At 39.9% G+C, this 24741-nt stretch overlaps 1 protein-coding gene across 1 annotated transcript in view; it reads left to right on the top strand.

The window, feature by feature from the left end:
* The window catches only part of LOC309594750 (protein FAM169B-like), a gene marked incomplete at its 5' end in the record, with an annotated part of 41207 nt that extends 16929 nt beyond the window's left edge, over positions 1–24278 (top strand). Inside the window, 8 exon segments of the mRNA XM_082321048.1 lie at positions 6660–6745; positions 8357–8531; positions 16117–16299; positions 18712–18840; positions 22941–22978; positions 22982–23002; positions 24023–24126; positions 24128–24278. Of these exon segments, the coding sequence (XP_082177174.1) occupies positions 6660–6745; positions 8357–8531; positions 16117–16299; positions 18712–18840; positions 22941–22978; positions 22982–23002; positions 24023–24126; positions 24128–24239 (848 nt within the window). The 3' untranslated portion in view covers positions 24240–24278.
* Between the last annotated feature and the right edge of the window lie 463 nt (positions 24279–24741).

Raw genomic sequence — 24741 nt, 5'->3', positions numbered from 1 at the left:
ACATCGACAACAAAGGCATGAACCCGTGCATTGACCCATTGTGTCACTTAGGGAATGCAGAACACATGAAACCTCTTAAACTTTCAGCTTCCAAATGTGGCAGCAAACTAATGACATCTGTCATTAAGAACATACTCTTTTTTTTTTTTTTTTTTTTTTTTTTGGTAAGGATAAGCTATAAATTAAGCCTGAAAGACTTTAATAGCCAGTATTCTTAATAATACAACAAAGGTAAGGCAAAGAAGTTTAGCACTCTATGTCCAGTTCTCAGGTGTGTCAGGTAATGATCCTACACTCCTAGGACAGGTGCTGTTAGTGTAACTAAGTGTTCATTGTTCAGTCCAAACTCTGTAACCAGGAAATTTCTTCATAAGAACAAAAACCAGATTAAAATCATCTGTGGTTAGAGGTGAACTCTGTAAAGTTTTCCAGCTTCTTTTACATACGATTTCAACTGGACGTTTGCTAATGGGTTGTGATTCACATAGTTGAAGGTAGGAGAGCTTTCGAAGTTACAAGTGTAGTCAAAAGACTTTCTGGTCCCTCTAAAACTATTGATGGAGAGTTACTTTCCTGACAGTAATTTATATATTACATTAACATTTTTCTGAAGAGAGATAGGCACTGGTGTGATAAAGGAGAGAAGTCTCTACGCTGCAGGCCAAACTCGCTCTATGAGTGCAGTTGTGCATACCTACTGACTCATGTTCAAAGGAATGTAGTTGAAACAGCATTCAGTTAGTTTAGGTTGCACAAGAGGAGTGGGGATCTGTAACAACTACAATGCAAAAATAAAGAATTATTAAATAAATGCATTTAGCACAAATCTTCAGTTAAATGATTTAATAGTATTAGGAACAGCAAGTATTAATGAGATACATGTACACAAGGAAAAAATAATTTCCCACAGGAACAAGTCAAACAAGTCCACATTGGAGCCTAAATTGTATGATAGCTATCTACATTAAAAGCTTAAACCTAGCAGAACAAACACCTTATTATATTATAGAGAACAGACCGACTGACTACTGTAACCCCCTTGCAAAACTTTAGCTTGAGTCACCAGCCCATAGTCACAGAAACAGTCTCACAGAGATCAGTAAGTCTAGTTATTTAAGTAAGGCCTACATCATCTGGCTTTTAATATTTCCTTTTAAAAGTATGATTTAAAGGATTTTACTGGAAGTTCTTTGTTTCTGGGTTTTATATGCTATAAACATGTGGCCAACCTTCGTACACACATCAAATTTGACTGACGTGATTTTTTTTCTTTAGATGAGTTTTAATAAATTTTCATTAGTTCTCTAAAGTCTGCTGGGATGTGTGTATATGTGTGTGCATACCTGTACATATGGGTATATACACTTGAAGTATTTTGTCCAAATATTTTTCCCACAGTTCAACAGATTTGGAATTGACTCTTAAGGCAGCAGACTGTGTTAATGCGGCAAGTCCATCTGGATTTGCTTACCTGTATGACCTTTTGCTCTGACCAGTGAACAGATCAAATTGTTTCAAAACCAATTCCTTCAGAGAAAAGCAATGTTTATTAACTCATTGTTACTTAAGGACATGGGCAGTAAGTTAAAACACTAAACAGGTTGCATGATTTTTTTCCTCCCTTGAGCTTTACACTTGTCTTGTGAACTCGAGTTTCATGCAGATGGGAGAGGCAAACAATCTTGCTGTATGTAGCTGATCTCTTCTCTTTCTCATGTGCTGTCCGATCCATCTGTATTTTTGTTTTACTTCACACCAGGAGTGCTTTTAGAAGCAAATTTCCTGATTGTCCCCATGTACTGTGCTTCAGTTCGTATCAAGGAGCAGTCTCGGAGTGCGTGAACTGGATTACTTTTGGCTGAAATGAAATTAGAGGATGCACTCCAGAAGCACACTGATGTGCCCCAACCTCTAATGGGCTTTTAGTTTTCAGCACCAGGCTAGAATTTGTGAACATCAGGTTCTCCGCACCAAATGTTTTGCTCTGTGAATTCAGTTTTGTTAGTGTTAGTCTTGCTAATGCAAACACGGCCCACTGATATTTCCTCTCCCACTTCATTTGGACATTTCTGAAGTCCAGTGGGGGAAGGCAGCCAAGGGTGTCCCAGGATACGCTGGGGTAGAGGTGCTTTTCTGAGAAGCAACTGGAAACAGAGTAGAAGATGCAGCTAGTAAGTGTGTAGGACATGTTTAGTTGTGTACTTCTCAGGTCCTGGTGTGGATAGTGAATCAGCAAGAAGCATTAGAATCCTCATTGCTTGGTTCTGCCGCAGCGCACATGATGCTCTGAGACCATATCATTGCTCCTGAGAGCCACAACCTTCCTCTGCTCCGGTGGTTCTACTGACTGGTGACTGCCAAAACCCTGGCTAGAGCCTTCAATTTAGTTCTCTTCTCCAGCTCTGTCCCTGACACCATCAGTTCCTTCAGCTTTGCTCCAACTTCTCCACCTTTGCTCCTGGTGGCTCCTCAACATCCCTCACCCCCTAAAACGAACTCTGTACAAAGCCTTGACAATTGCTGGGGTTATCCACGCTCCTGGGCAGTACCTTAATCTCAATGAGAAAGCTGTATACCTTGTGTGTCTTATGTTCATATGTGATGGGATTTCTTCTTTCAGCTTCATTTCTGTTTACTTCTATAATGGTTAAGTATTGCATAGATAAAATGGTGTATGTAATACTTATGAAATAATATCCACTGTAATATACTTATTTTCCCACAGTTCCCAAAGAAAATATTGTCAATCTAATAATTTATGTCTGAAATTCTAACAGTTAAGACTCAGAGAAATACTGAATTTAGCAGTCTAGCTACAGGTTTGCCTGTGAAGAGCTTTAAAGTTTGGTGGCATTTAATTCTTGAACCTAGGTTAAAGGGGGATTGATTCCAACACTGAGATTTATATCTGAGCATCTTGATCAGGTGGGTTGCCCAGAAGTGATGCGTAGCTTGTGGTCTGAAATGACCTGCATATTTCAAAGAGAAAATGGATATAGTAGCTTTTCCACAGGACTTGGTCTTGGTTGGGAGCATTTTTAATTTATTTTTGATGGGCTGAGTGTTCTGTTCTGTTAGTATATCTGTACAGATATTTTTATGAGAATGTAAATTGTGTTGTAAGGGCTTACAGAGCATAGCATGGGTGATTAACGTCTTTATAACACTAAATAAACATACCATATTGTGGCATTTTCTGTATGCTGTATATAATAATTTACAATAACTGTTAGATGCCATGGAACATTTATCACAAGACATTTGCAACAAATCACTGAGTAAAGCTCGAATTGTAGAAGAAAATGTAATTGGTTGCAGGAAAGATATCTATCTTAGATACTTGAATGGCTGCCATTACTGTAGCATCTGCATGCAGCCCAAGTTTTTGTGCATTTATTTCGATAAGACTCTTAGGGGAGAGAGAAAGAAACACTCTTATTCCATTTTAAAGCTAGGGAACTGGGGGACACAGCTATTCAGGGTATGTCAGCGTGGCAGAATGCAGTTTAACGTAGGATCTCTGAGCTTGCTCCATTATCGGAGCTGACCTAGGCTCGGTTGCATGGAACTACTTGTTGGGGTAATTTACCATTCTCCTTCCAAGGTGGAAATCTGGCAAAAGCAGCCTCTCTAACTGTGCAATCAATCTGAAATACTGCCAAAATTAAGGTAAAGATGACTTTATCTAAGGTAAAGAAGTGGTACATTCTATATTTATTAAACAAACTCAAATTACATGTCTCACATATAGCATTGCCTTTCATTTAGTTTGTGACTGAGGGACGCGTTTCAGCAATTCAGATGAGGGCTGGGGAAAAAGAAGTACCCAGCTGGATGTTGCTTTAATTTTTCTGCTTTACTCTGTGTGTAGAGTCCTGATGTGCACATTTCATTCAAATAGTTGCACACCAGTGTGGGAACATTTGGCCAGCACAGCCTAGAAAGTAAAAATATAATCCAGACCTGGGTTGGGAAGGGATCCATGTTTGCCTAGCAAAAGGAGATATTTCATAATCACAATTGCATTATGCTTAGTGCCTAATTCAACTCAGTGTTTTTCAGTACTGTATTCCAAATACCCATAGTGGTATGGAATCGTGTGCTTCACAGGCTCTCAGCTTCTTGCAACACCCTGAATATGTTTGTCTGACTGCAAGTGATGAAAGCACTGAGGTTTAGCAAGCTAGTGCTTACAGGGCAAGCCACCCAACTGAGCATGTATATACTCCATTAATTGTGAACTGAAATCTATTGGACTTAATCCATTTCACCTGGTCTTGCGATTGCAAGATCAAGCACATCAAGTCTTGCAATTGCAAGATCATTGTAATCACGTACATCACGATTCACAGGGTTCAGGTGACGTGTGTAACTTACTGTCGACAATAACTTGATCTCTGATGAGCAGGTGAACGTAACTGAACGTCTTGGAAAGAACAACAAGGCTGGGAAAGGAGACTGAAGGAACATGTGGTCTCACAAAACATGTTCGCATTTGAAATAGTGTTCCTCAAAGTTGATTATAAAATGAAAATGAGAATATGGGGAAGCATGGATGGATTTAACTGCATACCAGATGTTGACTTGAAAAATTATAAGAAAAAGCGAAGTACATATGTTTGTGTGAAATCTGGAGAAATGTTTTTCCTTCAAGGAAGGCATCCATATAGATAAGGTTGCTTAAGCAATGTGATGTGACAGTTGCTATGTCAACTAGTGTTCCCTTCCACACATTTAAATTATTGAATAGCACAGTAAATGTTCTATAAAAGTAGTTCCTTAGAACATGGTCATGCATCTTCCTATTTTCCTCAAAGATTTTTAAAACTTTTCTGACCTTTACTATGTGTGGTGTCTGTGTCTGAACTATGTGCCAAACCTCTGCGCAGCTCCTATTAAAGTCAGCATTTGGCCCATTATGTCCCCTTTGTCTGACTCAGCTGCCTTTGTAGCTGCATGTTTCATGGATGTGTAATGGAGCAGTGGCTGCTTGCATTTGAAAGCAGAGTGAAGGGATTGAGGGAACAGATTGAATCCATCACAGAAAGAGTATGAAACTCCCAAGCAAGTAAGTGCATAATATTTAATGAACTGAATCTGGTGCAGTAAACAGGCATCTGCCCTTGCGTGCAATACTTTCTTCATTGTTAACCCGGCACACAAAGTCTAACGCTTTTTGGCACATGCTTTAATAATTTATTTGAAATATAAGTTAGCTAAGTGGAATCTCCAGCCTTAAAGCCAGCGGGAGCTGGTAGAGGCTGAAGCAAAAAGGGAAACTAACCTGTGCGCATCAGCGACTTTTGTATAACCTGAGGGTAAAACAGGTAAATGATGAATCCTGTCAAAGCCGTTTCTCTTCCTTGTGTGTCAATTTGTCTCTAACTTGTAGATGGATTTAAACTTTCCTATGTTTGTCCCTAGTTGGGTAGCGTAGAAAATCAGTAGACAGTGCACTCTCTTAGGACTTGAGGTGTGAACTCCATGCTGTTCTTTGCAAGGTACTTCCTATGTTACATTTTATCTTTTTGTCTAAAAATGAAGATGCTAGCTGCCCTATTTGAAGATAGTAAAGGTATTGGTGTTCTTGAGCACTCCTGAAATTGTGACCATGTACTTTCTTTAGGTGGATGTCACCGCTGTATGGATAATAAAAGTTCTTTTTGCTGAAATGTTTGCAGCTTGATGTGTTGGTGGTCATAAATGATCAAATTTCTGTGTTTATTCTGAAACCTAATCTAAACCCTTAAAATTTATTCTATATCCTTTGAAATGACCCTGTGTCAAAACTTCTCTTTCTGAACAGGGCTTGGGAGCAATTTCAGTGTCACTGTTGCTGCTTCAGCCTTTCTCTTGTAAATCTAATGGCAGGCAATGAATTCTGTAGATGAACATGTAGGAGTAGGGTTTAAATACTTGTTTCTGTATACGTGAAAAATTCAGCAAGGATGGGAAGAAGTAGGGTGCAAGTTTTGCATAGCATCTACACAAGGACCTGACTTATGTGTAGGTTGGTCATACATTTTTGCTTCAGGGCAAAGTGTATCATATTTATGTGTGCATATGTCTGTCCTTTGTTGATAGAAACCTCTCTGTATGCATTTGAACTTCCATGAATATCTGTCTGTGCAGAGAGTTAGGAGTCTGTACTCTAAAGGTACAGATATATAGAAATTCAGTCACATAGGCAGCTGAAAAGCTATTTGATAAAGCGGACATGAAAACTTTTGTGTTTGACTTCCATGGGTGCAAATGCAGGCATGTATGCATGTGGGCAGGGGAAAGTCTGAAAGAAACTTCAAAAATGTAACCTTTAGCTAGGTAGCACTCTCTGTCCCAAATGCCACTCAAGCTTACTGTGCTACTGAACTATTATGCAGGAAGCACTTTATTCATGTGGCACACAGGTTGTCACACCAAAGTCACATCAATTCCTGAGAAAAATTACCTTCACTCGATGGCTCATGTGGTACTGAAAATTGGATATCAGGGGACACGGAGGTGAAATTTATTTCAGTTGTTGTTCTGCTGTCTCACAGCAGATCAAACTGGGGTCAATTGGAGGGAGAAGTAGATCTGAGGCTGCTTGTGGAAAGGTTCAGAACTGACTTTGTATTTATTTGCAGGTGATGTGTTCTCCTGTCTTTTTCTTTTTGTAGTTTTGGCAGTTTATTTGAACAACTGTTGGTGGCCTGTTGAAGATGTAGTGAAGACGGCTGATCCTTCTAGAGATGGGCTAATTTCGGTAAGGATGCTGTTTTAAACGGTTGCCTTTACCCTGGAACTTTCCAGCTAGAACAATCATGTGTAATTGTCTCTGGTCTCCTATAGCTCATGCTTTATCACCTGTGTGATCTGGGCTATGTGGCTTACCAAGTACTTCACGTCTCCCATTGCACAGTGACATGCACATTAACCCTCCCCAAACAATTTTGTGCGTGCAGTTTATGTTTCACCTGTGGGATTTATTAGTTTTTGGTTTTAGTTTACCCTCACTGCCTACTAAAGAAATAATCAGATAAAACCGAATTACTACATTAGCAATAACTCTTCACATTACAGTGTTGCTTGACTGACTGTGTGATGGGAGGTGTTAACTAACCTTTGGAACAATGTCTTATCTAGCTAGCTATGATTTTTGTTTTGCCTTGAATAATGTTTATATTGTGTCCATTTTATGAAATGGTTGTTTATTGAATAGTTTCTGTATCTGTAATTCTTTTTCCAAATAAATTATCTTAGTAGGATACAACTAGTTTTTCATAATTTGAGAGATTTGGGTAGCCTGTAGTCTATTTTCAACTAAGAATTCAGATGCCTACTGCATGTGAGCTTTGTGTCGCCATGAGGCTATTAAGTCAGTTCTGTTTCTTACCCAGCCCTCTCTGTCCCGCTTTGGTCCTTAATGATTCTGTTCCTTTATCATCTTTCCCTAATATCTGCCATACATAGAGTTTAATTATTCACTGAATTAAGTAGGCTTTTTGTGGGTAACTGAACTGGAGGGATTTCGAAATACAAATCCTTGCAAGATAGAACTTGGAGCAGAAACACAGGCTTTCAGGCTTTCAAGCATCTGCTGTATCAACAGAGAATGAAAAAATATCTGAAAATAGAAAACTTGCCCCTTCTAGCTCATTGCTAAGAGGTAAGTTTTCGTTATTTGTGGTAACTCTCATTTTCTTTTTCAGCAGTCGTATAAAGCTTGTTGGCACCACTTTTTACCTTGATGACCGATATGATCTTGTTCCTTTATATTCCTCCATCTCCCTGCCCAGTTGGTTGTCTAGTAAGAAGCATGGCATAAAAACTAGTTGTTCATGTTACACCTAGATTATAAGATGTTTGGGACATACTGTATTTATTCTCTGTTTTGTATAGTGTCTCCCTCAGTAAGGTCCTGGCCCACTAAAGTTCTTTGATGCTGTGGCAAGACAGGTAATAGGGGAGAGCTGACCAGGATAACACAGTGAATCCTGTCTTTATTTCACTTTTGGGTAGGATTAGAATGCCTTGATCCTGTTGCCAAATCTGTGACTAGTTCACTGTGACTACAATCAAGATAATTCTTTTCCTGCTGCTTTAGAATTCCTCTCTGTGACAACAGGAGATATGTCAAGCTTTATAAATTGTTACTAAATTATTCTATGCCCTCTGGATAGAGGGTGGAACACTAGGAAAAACTGTTTTTGTTATTCTGTCTGAACCAATTCATGAGGTATTTTCCCCAAATTAAGTGTACGTGTTTCCTGACCTCCTCCTTCCCAACCTGTTTTAATTTTGAAGCCTTTTATGAAACGTAAAATATTATTCTCTGCTTCATTTTTCTTTGGCCTGTTTTTGTTTGTTCTCTAAGGTCCAGACATTTGGAGAAAGGATTGTCCTCTTTGTTCTGAACTACATTATTTTTGGAATGCTGGAAGGGAGGTCAGCTAATGATGCATTCTTTCTACCTCACTCTGCCACCGAGTGTGCCAAGATATTCTGGAGAAATGGCGAGGCTGTTGCCTTTTATTCGGTCAAGATGAAAGGTAAGGTCATTTTAGAGACACGTTTCCATTGGTTCCTAATAGCTAGAAATGTAATCCTTTTGTTTATCTTTCAGTATAAATAATCCTGGCTCTCATTTACATTTTTATATCAAATCTTTCTCAGAATTAATCTGGGGAACAAACCTTCCTAGGATTTGGAAGCCATCCATGTTACTTTCATTTAAACACGATGGCTCCAAACTCTATTCTCAGTTACACTGAGTGATCTGAGGTACTGGCTTATTCCAATAAAATATGCTTTACCAGTAGAAAGTCGTACATCTAGGAACAAAGAATGCAGGGCCTACCCACAGAATGGAAGACTGCATCCTGGAAAAAATGCTATCTGAAAAAAGGAGTACAGTTCACAGTGGAAAACCAGTGTATCAGGAATGGCTGGTGGCGGGAAGTGGCAATATCCTTGGATGCATAAGGAGCAGTGGCTGCATCGTGTAGAGGAGGGTGTAAGCCCTGGAATGCTTTGTCCAGTTGTGGTACTCCCAGTTTAAAGGATGATGATTAATTGATTTCATCATTAATTGATTAACTAGCATAGAAAAGAAACAATGTATTTGATTCTTTAGGGATACTTGCACCAGTATAAGCTTTAGTGAAGGTCTTTTATTGAATAGAGAGTTTGTATTAATGCAGGTACCTTGCTAGTAACCAGTCTGGAGTGGAAAAGGCTTCATTAGAATAACTCCAGGTATGCAGCTGAGTATGTACCCCCATGTAGGAGCTGGTTACCAGTCTGTGTTTAAGATTCATGGGTGTTATCTTGATACCAGCAGCTTAAACGTAGAGAAGTTGGTATCTTTGGAGGTAAATGTATTGTTCAAGTCAGCAATCGGTGGCCATCTGTCCAAAAGGGGAGAAGAAGAAACAGCTTGATAGCTGTACAGATATGGATTGCTTTGGATTCCAGAGGACAGTCCGAAGGTGCTTTCTCTGATAGAGTCTCAAAGGCCAGCGACAATAAGAGGCGTTCTGCTCTTCTGCTGCCTTGGGATGTGCAAAATTCTTATTCACACTGAGGTGTAGCTTGTACACCACTGTGCTGATACAGTGCTACTGTACTATCAATGATGAATCAAGTCTCAGCCTGTGATAAAGGAATCTTGTATATGTGTGTGAATATGCTGATGAACTGGTTTGTAATTGGCAAACACTTCAATTGCCATAGTACATTTTCCTTTAAGTCCATAAATATTTCTGAGCAAAGCTTTTGGAAAGAAACACTTGTATGGGCTGTAATGATTCATGTTTCAGTAAAATAAATTTGCACAGTAGTCTGTTATGGGTGGAGTATTAGCCAAGTTGAAACTGTTTTTGAGTAAGTTGAGAGTCACAGTTTGGTTTTAAACCAGGTCCACATAAAATACAAATTCTTCAAGTCCAGCTTTGTCAGCATCTGTCTTTTGTTGCCAGTGTTTTTTTCCTCTGGGCAGCTATATTTGTTAGTTTTTGGCCTGTGTCACAAATTACTGCAGTCTTTTGCCAAAGCCTTTTCGGGAAGCTTGAAATGGATTGTTTTTGCCCCTTTTTGCTATTTGCTGTATGCATTTAGAAAATAATTCCTCTTTCTGAAGTTCTGTGATTTCAATTTCATACCAGCCATGCTCTGGCTGATCCTATTCTCTCTACTTTCTAGAAGAGCCATGGATTTGTTAGGCTCAAAACAGGCTAAGATAAATATCTTCTCTTAGAAGTTGTATTTCACATGGTTGTTGTAGATTTTTTTTTTTTTTTTTAACTTTTTTTTATTATAATGTAAGTTCTTTTTCCTTTTACTGTCCTGGTCAGAACATTTAGTAGGGGCCACTTTAAGTACAGGACTTTATATTGTGCTGGACCTCAGTTACTGCTTCTGGTCCTAGGAAGACATTATTTTCCTCTGTGCCCACCATGTCATTCTGATTCCCTTTATTTCCATGCTCTGCAATTACCTGGCCATTCTTTATAGTTTTATTTTCTTCACTAAGTAATTGAGAGTCTCATGCTGATGTTGTATTCAACTGTATTTCTCATCTGTGAATTTTCCATTATCTACAATATGACAAAAAACATGCTTCAGTGGAGCCAAATAAGCCAGAACAGATCTGTGGAGCATGGCTATTTCAAACATAAGTCATCTGGGTGAATCACAGAAACGGTGACCAAGGAGGAGAGTGTCTGTTCTATCTTCGCTACAGATTTAATGTGCCATTATGCAAACTGAATTTTCAATGGACTTCAGTCATTCCAATTAACTATCTTGGCAATATTGTAAAGTCATTTCCATTTGCCAGTTCCTAGGTGGCCTGTACAAAGTGAACTTGGTAATTTTGGTCCAGTTCCACACATCCATCCGTCTTATGAACACCCTTAACTGGATCGCTTTTGCTAGTCTAGCTAAAGAGGGACAGATGGTCTTGAGCACTCGCCTTGCTCAGAGACGCAGTAACTGCAAGTCAAGGTTTTGAGACAATTTGGCAACTACTGACACTGGCCATCCTGCACCTGTTGTGTAGATAAACAGAAGACTCGTTCTTCAAGGCTATCACTTTTCGTGAGCATTAGACACCTTTATTAAAACAAAATTTATTCATGACTACACAGATCATCACCCTAGCCTCTCTGGTATGTGCCTGTTCCTGTCCAATGACAGGCATGCAGCATTTACCACTGGGTGTACTAAAGACTGATGAAACGTACTAAGCCACTAATGAGGCTGATAAGACACTTTGTCACGTGCCAAGATAAATGTCTCCAATTTTATCTATGTCAGTGGCTTCCATGTTAGACAGCTGAGGAGTTAGACCTCACCGAATGTGTAGCTACTTAAAGGTACAATAGGAAACGACAGTTCCCTGTCCCTGTCCCTTTCTTTGCAAACAGCAACCTGAAAATGAAATATTTTGCAGAAAGCCTTCTTATAGATACTCTGGGTTTGAGATCTGTTTTATATTCTTTTAAGTATTTCTTTCAGATTTTTTTTCTTGGCATGCTCTAAATCTGTGTGAAAACCTCAAAAAGAATGTGTTTTGTGTAGTGATGTAGGATTAATGACCACAGTTACTGACGCTATTTTTTGTGCAATGAGGCCATGTAATTCCCTGGAAGTTTTTCTTTTTTATTTACTGAGGGTTAGTAATTACTGAAAATGGACTTTTACCACCTTCACATAAACGTCAGGAGAATGTAGGAGATTCATAATGCAAATAAATCAGTAGGGAAGTTGGAGGATGCTATGAGCCAGGAGTTTCTTAGTCCCTTTAAGAACAAAACAGAACAAACCTCTTTCTTTATATACAGCTTTTTCCCCCCCCTACTGTTATGTATTAGTGTTTCTATAACACATAGGAGCTGCCCAGTTGCAGACCAAGCTGTGTGTGGTACAAAAAGCAAAGGAGTCAGATTGCCAAAGCTTGTCCCTTCCCAAGCTCGCTGTGTCCCTTTTGTCAAACCTTAGCCGTAAGAGTGCGGAGAAGGATGGTGTTCTCTGTGATGTGAGTCAAACCAGCCTTAGCGAAATTGGGTCCTCTGAGAAGGCTGTAAAACATGCAGTTGAAACAGGAGTAAATGCATTGTTGGCTTCTCATTCATTCTTTAGAGTTGCTCCACAAATCACAGTTTGGGAAAACCTGACTGCAGAAAATCTAAGCTGATATAAAATAGGCAGCAAAGCAACCCTGGCCCAATCTCCGCTTTTTGCTACCCCAGAGCCTTAGAGATGGTCTTTGGAACTGGCTACTCAAGCTAAAATCCATTTCACACCTTTCTTCATACAAGCCTTTGCAAATTTATTTTAATACTGTGGTGGCCCAGGTGGTATTCTCTAGATCCCTAAAAAGATAATAGGATTTTATTTTTCACTGATTACATACATTTCTTTTAGAAAAAAAAATTAAATCAGAATTGAAGTTAACCTGACAGACAATTAGTTGAAATCTTGTTGGATAATTGCTTTTCTCTCCCTCTGTTTTCTAGCAATAATATTTTTAATGTGCATTTCTGAGGCAGACTGAAGGTTCTGGCTGTAATAAAAATTAAACGACTACATACCAGTCAAGACATGAATTCATTTAATTTTACTGAAGCCAGAACCTTTGTTCCCCGTCTCACATACAAACTCACACAATGGGTTGACCTTGGGTTCTATTCAGCAGAAATATTCCCCACCCTTTACACAAGCACTCAGCCTGCTTAAGGCCTGTCCAAACATGTGTGTGCCAAGCCAACTTGTTCAGCAGGGAAATAGTCAGTATGCACAACCTTGTTTTGTTTGGGTCTGTTGGATGTGGGGACTGGATTGTTTTTTTTTCTGGTTTGTGGCTCTTTGGGAATGCTAATGGCTGTCTGCTTTCCTGCCCTTGTAATATCTGTTTACCATTTTGCTGGCTCATAAGTTGGTCATTTGGCACTCGTGACCTAACCAGACAGATCAAAGGCTTTCAAAGGGCAGACTGTATGAATACTTCCATCTCCATCGCCAATGCCCTTATTTCCCGTCTCCTCCTTCACCTCAAAACTTAGTCTGTTTGTGTGTTTCAACAATGAAACAAACCTCTGAACCAAATGTGTGAGAGCCTAGCGGTCACCTCTGGGCCACCATTAGCTTACAGTAACCTCCTTGCTATTGGATTGGAACTAGAGACAAAGTGGCCTTTGTTCCAAAGGTTTGTTTGTTTGTTTATTTTATTTCAAATGGCTGTGGGCTATGACTCTCCTAATATGTTTCCCAGGGACAAGGTGAAGAATGGCTTCATGGTTTCTTTATTTACAGTGCCTTTAGACATTACAAGTTTTTGTCGTCTTCTCAACACAAAATTAGGAGCACAGACATAAATCACTCAGCTCCTGGGATTGCTGCACAGCAGTCTCATCAGGATTTATAGGAGACAGACTATATGAGATAATAATAAACTTATAAGGACACTTGCAACGTGGAGGAATCCTTAAAGCTATTGACTTCATGAGGAAAAGTTTGTCCCTTTCTTAGAATGTATGGTGCAACACTGCTGGAATCCGACATCTCTGTTGGGTTGGCAGCTAACAATGGGACTGAGGATATACTCAATTTTTTGGCTTATGAAAAAAGCGTAACCACCCATCATGTGTTACAAATATTGAAAGGTTGTAAACACCACCACGAACCATCCTTTTCCAACAATGTGCTTGAACATGTGTTTGAAGTTAAGCATGCACTTTGATTAAGCAGGGGTAGACCAAGCCTGGATGTGAATGGATTGGTTATGTAGCTACGTACTCTTGTTGTATGGCTGAGTATGTGTGACGTGGATTCTTGCTAAATGGAGAGCTACAGCCTTGACAAATCAGGGTCTAGAATTAAATATAGTCATGTATGCTTTGCTGAATTGGCATCCTAGAAAAGAGTAATCAAAGTCAGGCCTGGCGACTGTGAGCAAAAGGCACTAGACACCAACTCAAGAAACAGAAGTAGATCTCAGTTTAAGATAGCTATGGGCATGTGATAAAGAAAAAATGGATCTATTAAGTAAAAGTCTTATACTGGAATTTAGGAACAGCCATTCAATGGGAGACCTGTGACACTGCGAAACGGGTCTTAGTGAAGTGATGGAAGTTTCCTGTCGCAAGACACTGAAAACTAGACTGAGTGGTACACTAGTAAGTGGTAAGGAAGAAAACTGAGGAAGTCTTGATGAGATTTAAGCAACAAAGTAAGAAAATGTAATTTTTCCTGTTATAAAGACCTGGATATCCATTTCTGTTTAAACTGCCATGTACCCAGATAGAAGCAGCATGAAATTTTTATAAATATTTTCTAAAAATGAAAATAAATCAGCAAGATGTTTCTATGGTGACTTTATCCTCTATGTAGGTAGTTGGTGAACTGATGTTGGTCATTCATTTCAGGGTTGAATGCTTATGCTGTCAGGTAGTTTGAGGTTCTGCTTTTATGGTATTCTGCACTGAAGGGAAGTTGTACAGTGAATCGCTAATGTACCTCCTGCAATAGGACCCTAAGTTGTTTAGGGTGAACATTAAAATTTTGGACCCTGAATGTCTGTTCTTAATCAACTTTCTCTTGACTCCAGTTGGAGTTTACCATACATGATTGTAAAATAAATCCCTTGGTTCTAATTTTTTTGACAGTTTTCACTGAGAACAGAGTTTTAATCGTTTGGAGGCTTATACTTGAGTCTGTGTTTTGTCCACATGTAGAGCATTTTGTCACGTCCTCATGATTTCAAGTGACTGACTTGATGTGTTTATTAGCAAGGACCGTCCTTCAGTGAAAACCCTAGTTTAACACTGATAGTAGTAGTTCAAGCAATGGACTAAAAGCACGTACACATGTGATAAATTACCACTCAGTAGAAATTGAGTGACCTACAAAGGAGCACTTACAGTACTTTCTTAAAATCCACCACTCAGTTATTTATGGCTTTATACCCAAATGCCTTAATTAATGTCTGTACTCATCTTTTACAGAGGTGTGACTTTTGTGTGCTGCAGCGCAACGTTGAACCTAAGCTGCTGCTGTGATTTAGTTATCACTTGGATTATACTCAGTGCTTTCTCAGACATGGTTCTTCCTCTTTGGGAAGTGATCTGCCTCCCTGTTACGTGCTGGGTTGTTGGGGCTGCCTGGCTTCTGCTCTGTTTTCTGAAGGAGGCGAGTGAGGGACTTCCAGGAGGCGAGTGATGGACGAGCATGAGCAGTTAGGGGTCTGTTTCCAGTTTCAGGTGGAGCAACCCCAACACTTACTTTTTGTGTGGTTCTCTTACCAACAAAGGTTTGAAGATGTCTCCTGGGTATGTGTTGACAGATAACAGCAACTGAAAGAGCGAAGTATTCTTTTGTACAGTTGTCTGTGGAATTTACTGAACTAGGAGATCAAAGACTGAATATGCAGTAAAAGGGTTGTATAACTTTCTGACCAGTAAAAGTCAGAAAGGAGGTGTAAATGATGGGACCAGTCAAATTTCATGCTTCAGAGTATTACCATACCATTTAGGGAGGCACAACAGCAATGTATGCAGAGGCCAGGAGAGCCTCTCTTCTCTCCCTGCAGTCATTATGAAATTGTTAGCTGAAATAGTATTGGGAGTTTCCTCTGGAATCCTCCTCCACTGGCCAGCTGCATCAGGCAGTATAGACCTTCTGAGTATTTAGATCATACTGTGTTGTGTAGTTCAGTGTATTTCATAAAAAGAGTTTGTGGAGTAATTTACCGGTATAGCCAAAAGCTAAAGGAATATACTGAGATTACATTTGGAATGCTTATGCCTTTTTGGCTATAGCCCAGTTATATCTTTTCAAGTGAACTTTCCTATGTATGTTCCCTGTGTACCTGAATGGTCCGATTATGAAGAATGAGAGTCTCGAAAATACTACGGTGAGACCTCTCAGCCACATGTTAAGCAGGCCCTCTCAGTTTGATGGCAGAAACCTTCCTCCTGGAAAGTGTTTTACTGTCTATGCAAATGCGCCTCGGTTGGGGTCATCCTTGGAAAGGTGTCGGGGCAGTATTTGTGGCTAGAATCACACAGCGGTTGGTTAGTGCAGCAATACCAATTTTGTTTTCAAATTCATGTATTTTTTACTGTCTACTTTCAGGGAGCCTATGTGATGGTACAACTAGTCAATGTTACTTGCTGCCGGTTTTGGATACTATATTTGTCCGGAGAAAGCACCGAAGAGGTGGCCTAGGGATGAAAATGCTGCATGATTTCTGTCAGTCTTTCATGGCTGAGGATGCCTTGGGGATCAGCTGCCCTATTTCTGCTGCGATGTATCAAGGTAAATTGTTTGATGTGGAAGCGTTAGGTAAGGGTCATGTATAATGTATAAATTTCAATATGGTCTTGGTAGGATTTTCATAACTGTATAAGAGTTCAGTGCACTTGTCTGAACTGAACTGTTGTTAGCGTACAACTGGTTACTTTTCTTGAAACATCTGGAATTTGCTGCAGAAAAGTAGGCCAATATTTACGTAAGACAATGAGAAGCATAAAGCTCATACTGCCTGTTTGACATTTTGCATTCTTATCTCGCTTTCTCTTAGAAATATAACTGTGTCATTGCCCTAGACAGTGACTTACCCATTTTATTTGACACCAGAGGGAAAAGAATCATAAGATGTTGTCAAGCCTACACTGTGCACATAATGCTTTTGTAGATACTGCATTTGTAAGAAATTAGATTTAATAAGCCATATACCTGGGCTCTGCTCATTCATCCAGTCACATCAGTACTTGTTTCGTATTGACTGGCTTTGAACATTTGGTACTTTTAAAAGATCATTAAATAGTTATATATCTTCTCTGTGTTCAGGTTGAAGTTCTGGTTTTGCTAGTAAAATTTACAGAAAATATCTGTGCTCACATTATTTGTAAAACTGTTTTCTTTAGAAAAGCATTTTTTCCTAAAGTTTCTCTCTGTATGGTATACAGTCTTTACTGTAATTTTTTTGGGGATGTTTCTATTGACTTACGACTGTACAGCCATTTCCTCCTAAGTGTCAACAAAATTTTGACTGTATCTGTTCTTTCCCTTGGTCAGTATTTGTTACTGAATGTATACGCATGTACCCCCATGTATAGAAATGTACCCCAGGAGTTTCTAAGGTACTGCTACTTCTAATTTCAGGAAGGAATAGTATTGACAACATTTTTTCTCTTCTCCCAGTAATTTCCATTTTTCCTATGGCTTAGCCATAAACATCAATGGTTTAGACACTATGGATCAGAAAGCTGAATTGTTTATGTGTTAACACTAGTGATATATTGCAAGACTATGCTTTCATCTCAATTAAGATTAGAGCTAATAGTGAACAAATTTGACTTGTATCATGTTCTAATTAGGTTCTCTAGGTCCTGCTTTTATAAAAGTATTAATACTATAAGTTAAATTTTGGGTATATTGAGTCACTGCCTTTTCTAAATTTCATTGGAACCACAATCATACTTTTACTCTAAATCTCTGTACTAAATGTGCACAGTTTCACTAGCATGTTATTTAACGTGCTGTAGAGGCCTAAAAGGAAGTAAAACGCCATTTAGCATATATCTCTATTTTGATATATATATTACTTTCAGTAGTTTTTCTTGAAATAATTAATTTACTTTGGATATCCTTGGATAAAATTAATGACAGTGATCTGCTCAGTACTGAGAGGCAAATGTTTACATACCAGAATCAGGGTTTTTGTTTCAACATCCCAATGTTAAACTTAACTGAATGCTGAAGACAAATGACCCATCTAGATTCATTCTGTAGTATGGTGAACCAGAATGGACAGAGGAGGGCATGAAAATACTTTTGTTGTTTACAGATTGCTGTCTTAGTAGAGTTGATGGAACTAATAGAACAGTGGTTAAGGAAGGTTTAAAAATCCTCATTAATTTTTTTAACGGTTTGTCCTACAACATATGCCTCCTCTTGGCTCTGCAGACATCCTAGGGAAACCTCTAAATAAGACAGATTTCAGTTTGATAACAGAAGCAAACCTAAATTTGATTGTTTATCCAAACTATATTAATGTTCAGTATGTACTGACAGCGATAGTCATCTATGGGAATATGGTTTCTCAAGGTGATTGTACATCTGACACAGGTACCCCTGTTATTCCTGTATTAATTCTTCCTATTTCCTGTTTTCCACACCCAAAGAAGTAAATGAACCCCAGCAACGGAGTATAGGGTAGCAGCCGTAAAATGGAGGACGGTATTGGCCCAAGAACAAACCAATACAAAGCTTTTTGTTTATAAATAGAAATTTGAGTAGCATTCTTAATGGTTAAAGCTGGAAGATACTGAAACACCTTTCATTTCAGAGTAGTGAGGGTGAAAAACCCACACTGCTGTTAGTCTAAAACCTACTAAGTGTCTGGAGATAGTTCTGTGATGCAGTGCCAGAAGAAGGTGGCTCAGTAAGTCATTTCGAGTCCTGTATTTCTGCACTCACAAGGAAGTAATCTAGACTGAAGCAGACAGACAGGATTCACTTGTGCCTGTTTAGGTCATTCCACACAGACTTTTACTAAAAGCCCCAGCTAAAAGAAAAAAAAAGGAAGATGAGAAGAGAGAAGAAAAGATTTCCAAAGGAACTAATGAAAGTAGGTCTGAGAGAATTTCCGGGATAGAACACACTCACTCTTCCACTGTACTTTTCACTCATTCATGCTTTTACCCCTTGATTTCTCCTATTCAGTTTGCCAGAAATTCTTGCAGACTTATCCTGAGGAGCAGAAGCGACTGTGGGAGGTGGAAGCACCAGGAGACTGGAGCCAGCGAGAGAATATCTGGTTAAAAATTCAGATGGAGTCATCCCCTGCAGGAAGTTAGTTAAAATAAACAGTGTGAACTTGGCCATGTTAGTTATATAAAGATAAGAAGTAAAATCAAGGGTTAGGTAGTGATAATAGATATGTGGTTTCTCTGTTGTTTGCACATGGAGAAACCACTGAGTGTGCAGTCCAGTTTGCTGGTCTTTTCCCAGTAAACAGGACAATTCTTAGAAATTATGAGGTAATGAAATTGAACTACAGAGCATCTGAGAGATACTGAACAAAGCACAATCTTGGCATAAAGTGGCTGTAACTCCCATTGCAGTGCACTTACAGCAGGGTAGAAGTTAGCCCGAAAAATTCCTGTTGCACAACACAATGTCTGGGTTATAGAGAGGGGTTTGTTTCTCTGAAATTATTACAAAGAAGAAATTTGTACGGCCAATGGGCAATGTGTTTAATTACCTTCAATTTGCTGCCAATACCATTCTTGGATGGAAACACAACCATTTTCCTTATGGCTTTTGGAAGATTCAAAGTACGCTCCTACAGGGTAAATCCTTCTTGCTGGGAGCATTTTCTGCCTACTTCAGAAAAGATAGCGACAGAATAGGAAAACCTTTTGACAGTTCGTATGGGGATCTTGTGGATGTAATCTGTTCAGCTGGCTTGGGGATCCAGACAGCCCCTCTGCTGCATGCACACAAGCAGTGATAAGCATTAGGTGCCAAAAGAAGGGCACGCATTGTCTCTTTCTGGAAGTGCAGTGAGGAGCGTTGCAGAGTGAATTGCTCCCGTGCCTTCCCACATCTGTCCTGCCTTGTACTGGGTTGGGGACCTTCAGTTGAGACATTGCGTTTCATCTTGTCTGCACCACCCCACAGGAGAGTTAAGTCAGAACTTAGCCCTAGGCTGGGTTCCTCTGAAGCCATTATATTTATGTTCCTCATGCTTTAAACAAACAAAAACTGGTGTTGCTCTTTCCTTTAATCCATCTTGCTCAGTTCAGTTTATTAATGGCAATTGAAGAGAACTACAATCAAATCAGCAAACAGAAAGTGGGTCCTGGAGGAGAGTGTACTTTCTTTTTACCATCTTCTACAAAAACAAACAAACAAAGAGAAAAGACCTAAACCATGGGTAAATATAATTCCACCAGAGTGGCTGTCAGTAAAAAATACACGAGGCCTGGGAACTGCCTTGGCCAGTTCTGCACGTAAATGAGGTATCTCATATCTACAGAAAGAGGAAGGAGGGCAAGTATAAACCAGGAATGGGGGAAGGGTTTATATATATATTTATATCGATTGTGAATTCCAATGTGATCTTTATAGTGGAAGGGAGCAGAAGCAAGTGAATTTGGCACTAAAATATATAATAAAAATCTGCTTTTTAAATTATATTCTTCATTCTGGTGCACAGCTCACTGGGCATCACTTTCCTTTACACTGAATGTGCTGAACAGGCTTTATTTCATCCATCTTCAGTGGAAAATCAACCCACTATAAAAACAGTATTTAAAACTGTGTAATATGTTTATTACATCTGTTTTACATATGGAATCTACTTGTGTGCTTCTTGTGCTTGTATTGTCCCGGTACTGTGCATACTATGCACTGTATTGGGTTTGCGTGGCAAGGTTTTGGTAGCGGGGGGCTCCAGGGGTGGCTTCTGTGAGAAGCTGCCAGAAGCTTCCCCTATGTCCGATAGAGCTGATGCCAGGTGGCTCCAAGACAGACCCGCTGCTGGCCAAGGCCGAGGCCATCAGCGACAGTGGTAGCGCATCCGGGATAACGTATTTAAGAAGGGAGAAAAAAACTGCACAACATCAACTACAGCTGAAGAGAGGAGTGAGAATATGTGAGAGTAACAACTCTGCAGACACCGAGGTCAGTGAAGAAGGAGGGGGAGGAGGTGCTCCAGGTGCCGGAGCAGAGATTCCCTTGCAGCCCGTGGGGAAGACGATGGTGAGGTAGGCTGTCCCCCTGGAGAGAGGAGCCCAGGCTGGAGCAGGTTTGCTGGCAGGACCTGTGACCCCGCAGGGGACCCACACTGGAGCAGTCTGTTCCTGAAGGACTGCACCCTGTGGGAGGGACCCACGCTGGAGCAGTTCGTGAAGGACTGCAGCCCGTGGGAAGGACTCACGTTGGAGAAGCTGGTGGAGGACTGTCTGCCATGGGAGGGACCCCATGCTGGAGCCGGGGCAGAGTGTGAGGAGTCCTCCCCTGAGGAGGAAGGAGCAGCAGAGACAGTGTGTGATGAACTGACCCCAACCCCCATTCCCCGTCCCCCTGCTGCTGCTCAGGGGGAGGATGTAAAGAAAATGGGGAGTAAAGTTAAGCCCAGGAAGAAGGGAGGGGTGGGGGGAAGGTGTTTTAAGATTTGGTTTTATTTCTCATTACCCTGCTCTGATTTTGATTGGTAATAAATTAAACTAATTTCCCCAAGTCAAGTCTGTTTTGCCTGTGACGGTAATTGGTGAGTGATCTCTGCCTGCCCTTATCTTGACCCACGAGCCTTTTGTTATATTTTCTCTCCCCTGTCCAGCTGAGGAGGGGAAGTGATAGAGCGGCTTTGGTGGGCACCTGGCATCCAGGCAGGGGCAACCCACCACATGCACCCAGGGAGATACCAAGGGAGAGTACAGGACAGATAACGCCTGCTAAAACTAGGGGAGAGTTTCCCTGGTTTTGCTTTATCCTAAAGGCAGCGTGACTCCTGCATAGCTCTGTTTGATAGCTGATGAGGAAATAACAAGAGAATTTGGCAGGGCTTCATGCTATCTGTTAGTAGTAGATAAAGCAGAAACATTTTCTGAGTGCGGGAATCCTTTATCATCTGACCTAGTGTGCTGCTTACCATGTGTGTAAAGAGAAGCTTGTGTTTCCAGAGTTGTGGTACAGCGACACGGAGACAAAAATGATGTGGCATAGAATGGAAACCACTGGAGTTGTACGCTTACCTGTTCCATACATGCACCGTCATTTAGATCTTCAGGGGGTCACTTGGGAACATAGTGCTTCATTCCTACTTGCTCTGTTATGTAGAAAGCAAAACACAATGTAATTCAATATTGTCAGCTCCAATCTGGATCTATGGCAACGACCACGAAAATAGACAAGTCTTATTCTGCTCTGATTTCTTAGATCCCTGTCGACATTTGCAATGCGATGTTTTGGAACAAAATTACTGAGAAGAAAAACTGAAAATTCTGCTCATATTACATTTTCTTTCCCCAGTACTTGAAATACTTGATTGAATACTATTAATGTTGTTGTGAGAATTCTGCAATCATAGATATTCCGAAAAAGGTTTCTATAACCCTGAGGTCAGAATTTTAAATTTTGCAAGGTTATGTGGCTGCATCTAGTGGCAGCACAGATAAACTGCAGTGCTCTGTTTACTGCAACTGATACATGTGCACAGATACATGGACATACATATATACATACATTTCTGTCTGCATCTATACATATATCTATAAAAATAAAGCTCTTTAGCATGTTGTCACACAGCTGCAATTGTTCATTCTGAATTAATTCTTATTGTTTAAAAAATGGAGAGATTTATTTACAGCAAATATCTCAGTAACAGGAACATAGTGACATTTCTCTTCTGGGACTGATGGGAGGAACAGAAATCATTTAATATGATTTGCTCCTAGTTGCTAAATCTACCAGGCAGTGAATTGAGCTGTTTTGAAGTAGTTCAGTAATACACATAGAGCATGTAAATGTAAAGCTAATGCAAAAAATAAGCAGACTGAGCAAGAATGAAAATCAATTTCAAATGATTGCTTATAATCCTTTATCTGAATTGATCAAAGTATCTGCATTTTCTGAAAGGGAGGAAGGGATATGGGTTTTCTTGGTGAGAGAGATGAATGGATTATCTATTTAGCAGAACTTTCAAGCTAAGAAAGACCCAGAGACGTTTTCTTTCTAGTATAGTTGTTCACCTTATTCTTTTGTGGTAGTGGCATCAGGCACCCTGGTTTGGTTGATTAACAAAAGCAAGGCAAAAGGGGTTGAAGGTAGCATTCAAGTGGCTTTTTATGGTGTGTGTTTTAAATTAAAATTGCCATGGAAGTCTGCTAACTTTTTTTCCTTTTTAATCTCTTTCTGGGGCAAAACTATTTGCCCAATTTCTTCAGAGGCTGAAGCAGGCTTTCAAACCAGTAAACCCAGGCAATGAGAAGTGGACCAGATGAGTAAGGTACAGTGACTAATTTGCTATTTTATTACTTTCTTTTTCATTGGTGGCCTTTTCCCTTTTTAGTGAATTAGTGAGGTTTAAATATGAGAGACCATCACAGACAACTATAGGTGGTTTTTTACTACTGACCCATAGGTTTATGTAGGCAATCACAGCTATATAATATATATACATACACATATAATTGATTAATATAGCTAATTTATATAGCTATGGTAGTTTGAGAGGCTAAAGATTACGTGATAGTTTTCACGAAATGTTTTAGTTTGATCCTTACTGAGACAAGGCAACTCTAACTAAGCTGGCATACAGTGAATTCCAAGGTTTGCATATGCAGTGGCTTTCTGACCTGAACTGTGATTTTTTCCTGTGCCCTATATACAGGGAGCTTGAGTGTGACACCTTTAGAATGAGTAAGCCAAGCTCTCTACAGTCCTAATTATTTTATCCCACTACTAAGCTGCAGATCTGACTGCGCTTAGCTTTTTGCGGGATGGAGGCCTAAAACAGACTAAGAGGTCTGAAGGAAGCCTAAACCTAGTTAGGGGTACATGTATCTGAGGAAACAAATCACAGTAACGAAGCCTTTTCAAGTAATAAAGAAAAAGGAGAGACGAGTGGCAGCAAAACAAAGAGCTGTAGGGGTTGTTTCCCCAGTACATTTTGGTTGCCGCACAATTAAATCAGTTTGTTTTCTTCAGACGTGTCTCCTGGGGGGCTATGACAGCACTGGCCCCTGTGGTGCACGCTCTTGCGTTATGTGCTGTGGTCATGGCTTCAGAGCCCACCCAGGCAGATCAAGGCTCCGCGTGCTCCCAGTTTGCTTTATGCTGACACTTCTGGGAACTCAGGCAGAGCAGCAGGAATGAAGCTGTCCTATACAAACAATGCAGCTAAGTTTCTTGCCTTGCATGGTTATGGTGGCCTTGGTTGACAGAGGCATTTTATATTCGAATCAAGTCACTATTTATGTTGTTTGTGTATAATTTGGTGTTCCCTCTGTCTTGGTTCTAATTTCAGGGCGTTGAATACATTCCTGGTGTTGAGAAAGTGGCAGGAGATGCCACAGAAGAAAAAGATGACACAGCAGCAGCAGGGACTCTAAACTCACAGGGTCCTGAACAACTTAGAACAAGGTGCAGGCAATAACCAGCAATGCAAAGGACTCAGAAAAAGGGCAGGCCCTGGGGGCTTAGTTGGAGGCAAGGCCACCGAACAATTCAGAATTATACCATAATTACACTTTCAAAAATCAGCAAAATCGCAGTGTGGTCTTAAAAATTGTAATTGACTGTTCATAATTTGTAACACTGGAGAGATTTCTTCAGGTAAGATGTAATTTTTTTGCAAGACACGTTCTCCATCTTGTGTTTTGTTTTAAATAAAGCTTTAGTTTGCTAATTGTCCTTTTCTTTTTCTTCTCACCAAGTAATTAAGTAGTAGTTAAGCCTAGTTATTTCCCTGCTCTGAAAGGATTTTATTGGATTGCACGAGATGTCCGAAAGGGAATAATTGGAGGGCTTGTAGATACTGAAGTGAGAAGATACTTCTATGGAAACCACATCCTGCATTATGGAAGGGAGATACTGCAACACACATTGGTATCAGAATGACAGCTGTAACCTTCCTTTCAAAGAGAACAATTGATCTTGAATTGCTTTCATTTCAGCTTTTCTAGCAGAAAAATCTGCCTTAAACCCTGTGGTGGGCTAGATGGCAGACAAAATCCATTAACGCAG

This window comes from Platalea leucorodia, assembly GCF_965183815.1.
Source record: "Platalea leucorodia genome assembly, chromosome: 9".
NCBI lineage: Eukaryota > Metazoa > Chordata > Aves > Pelecaniformes > Threskiornithidae > Platalea > Platalea leucorodia.
This window is presented reverse-complemented; position numbering and strand designations above follow the sequence as displayed.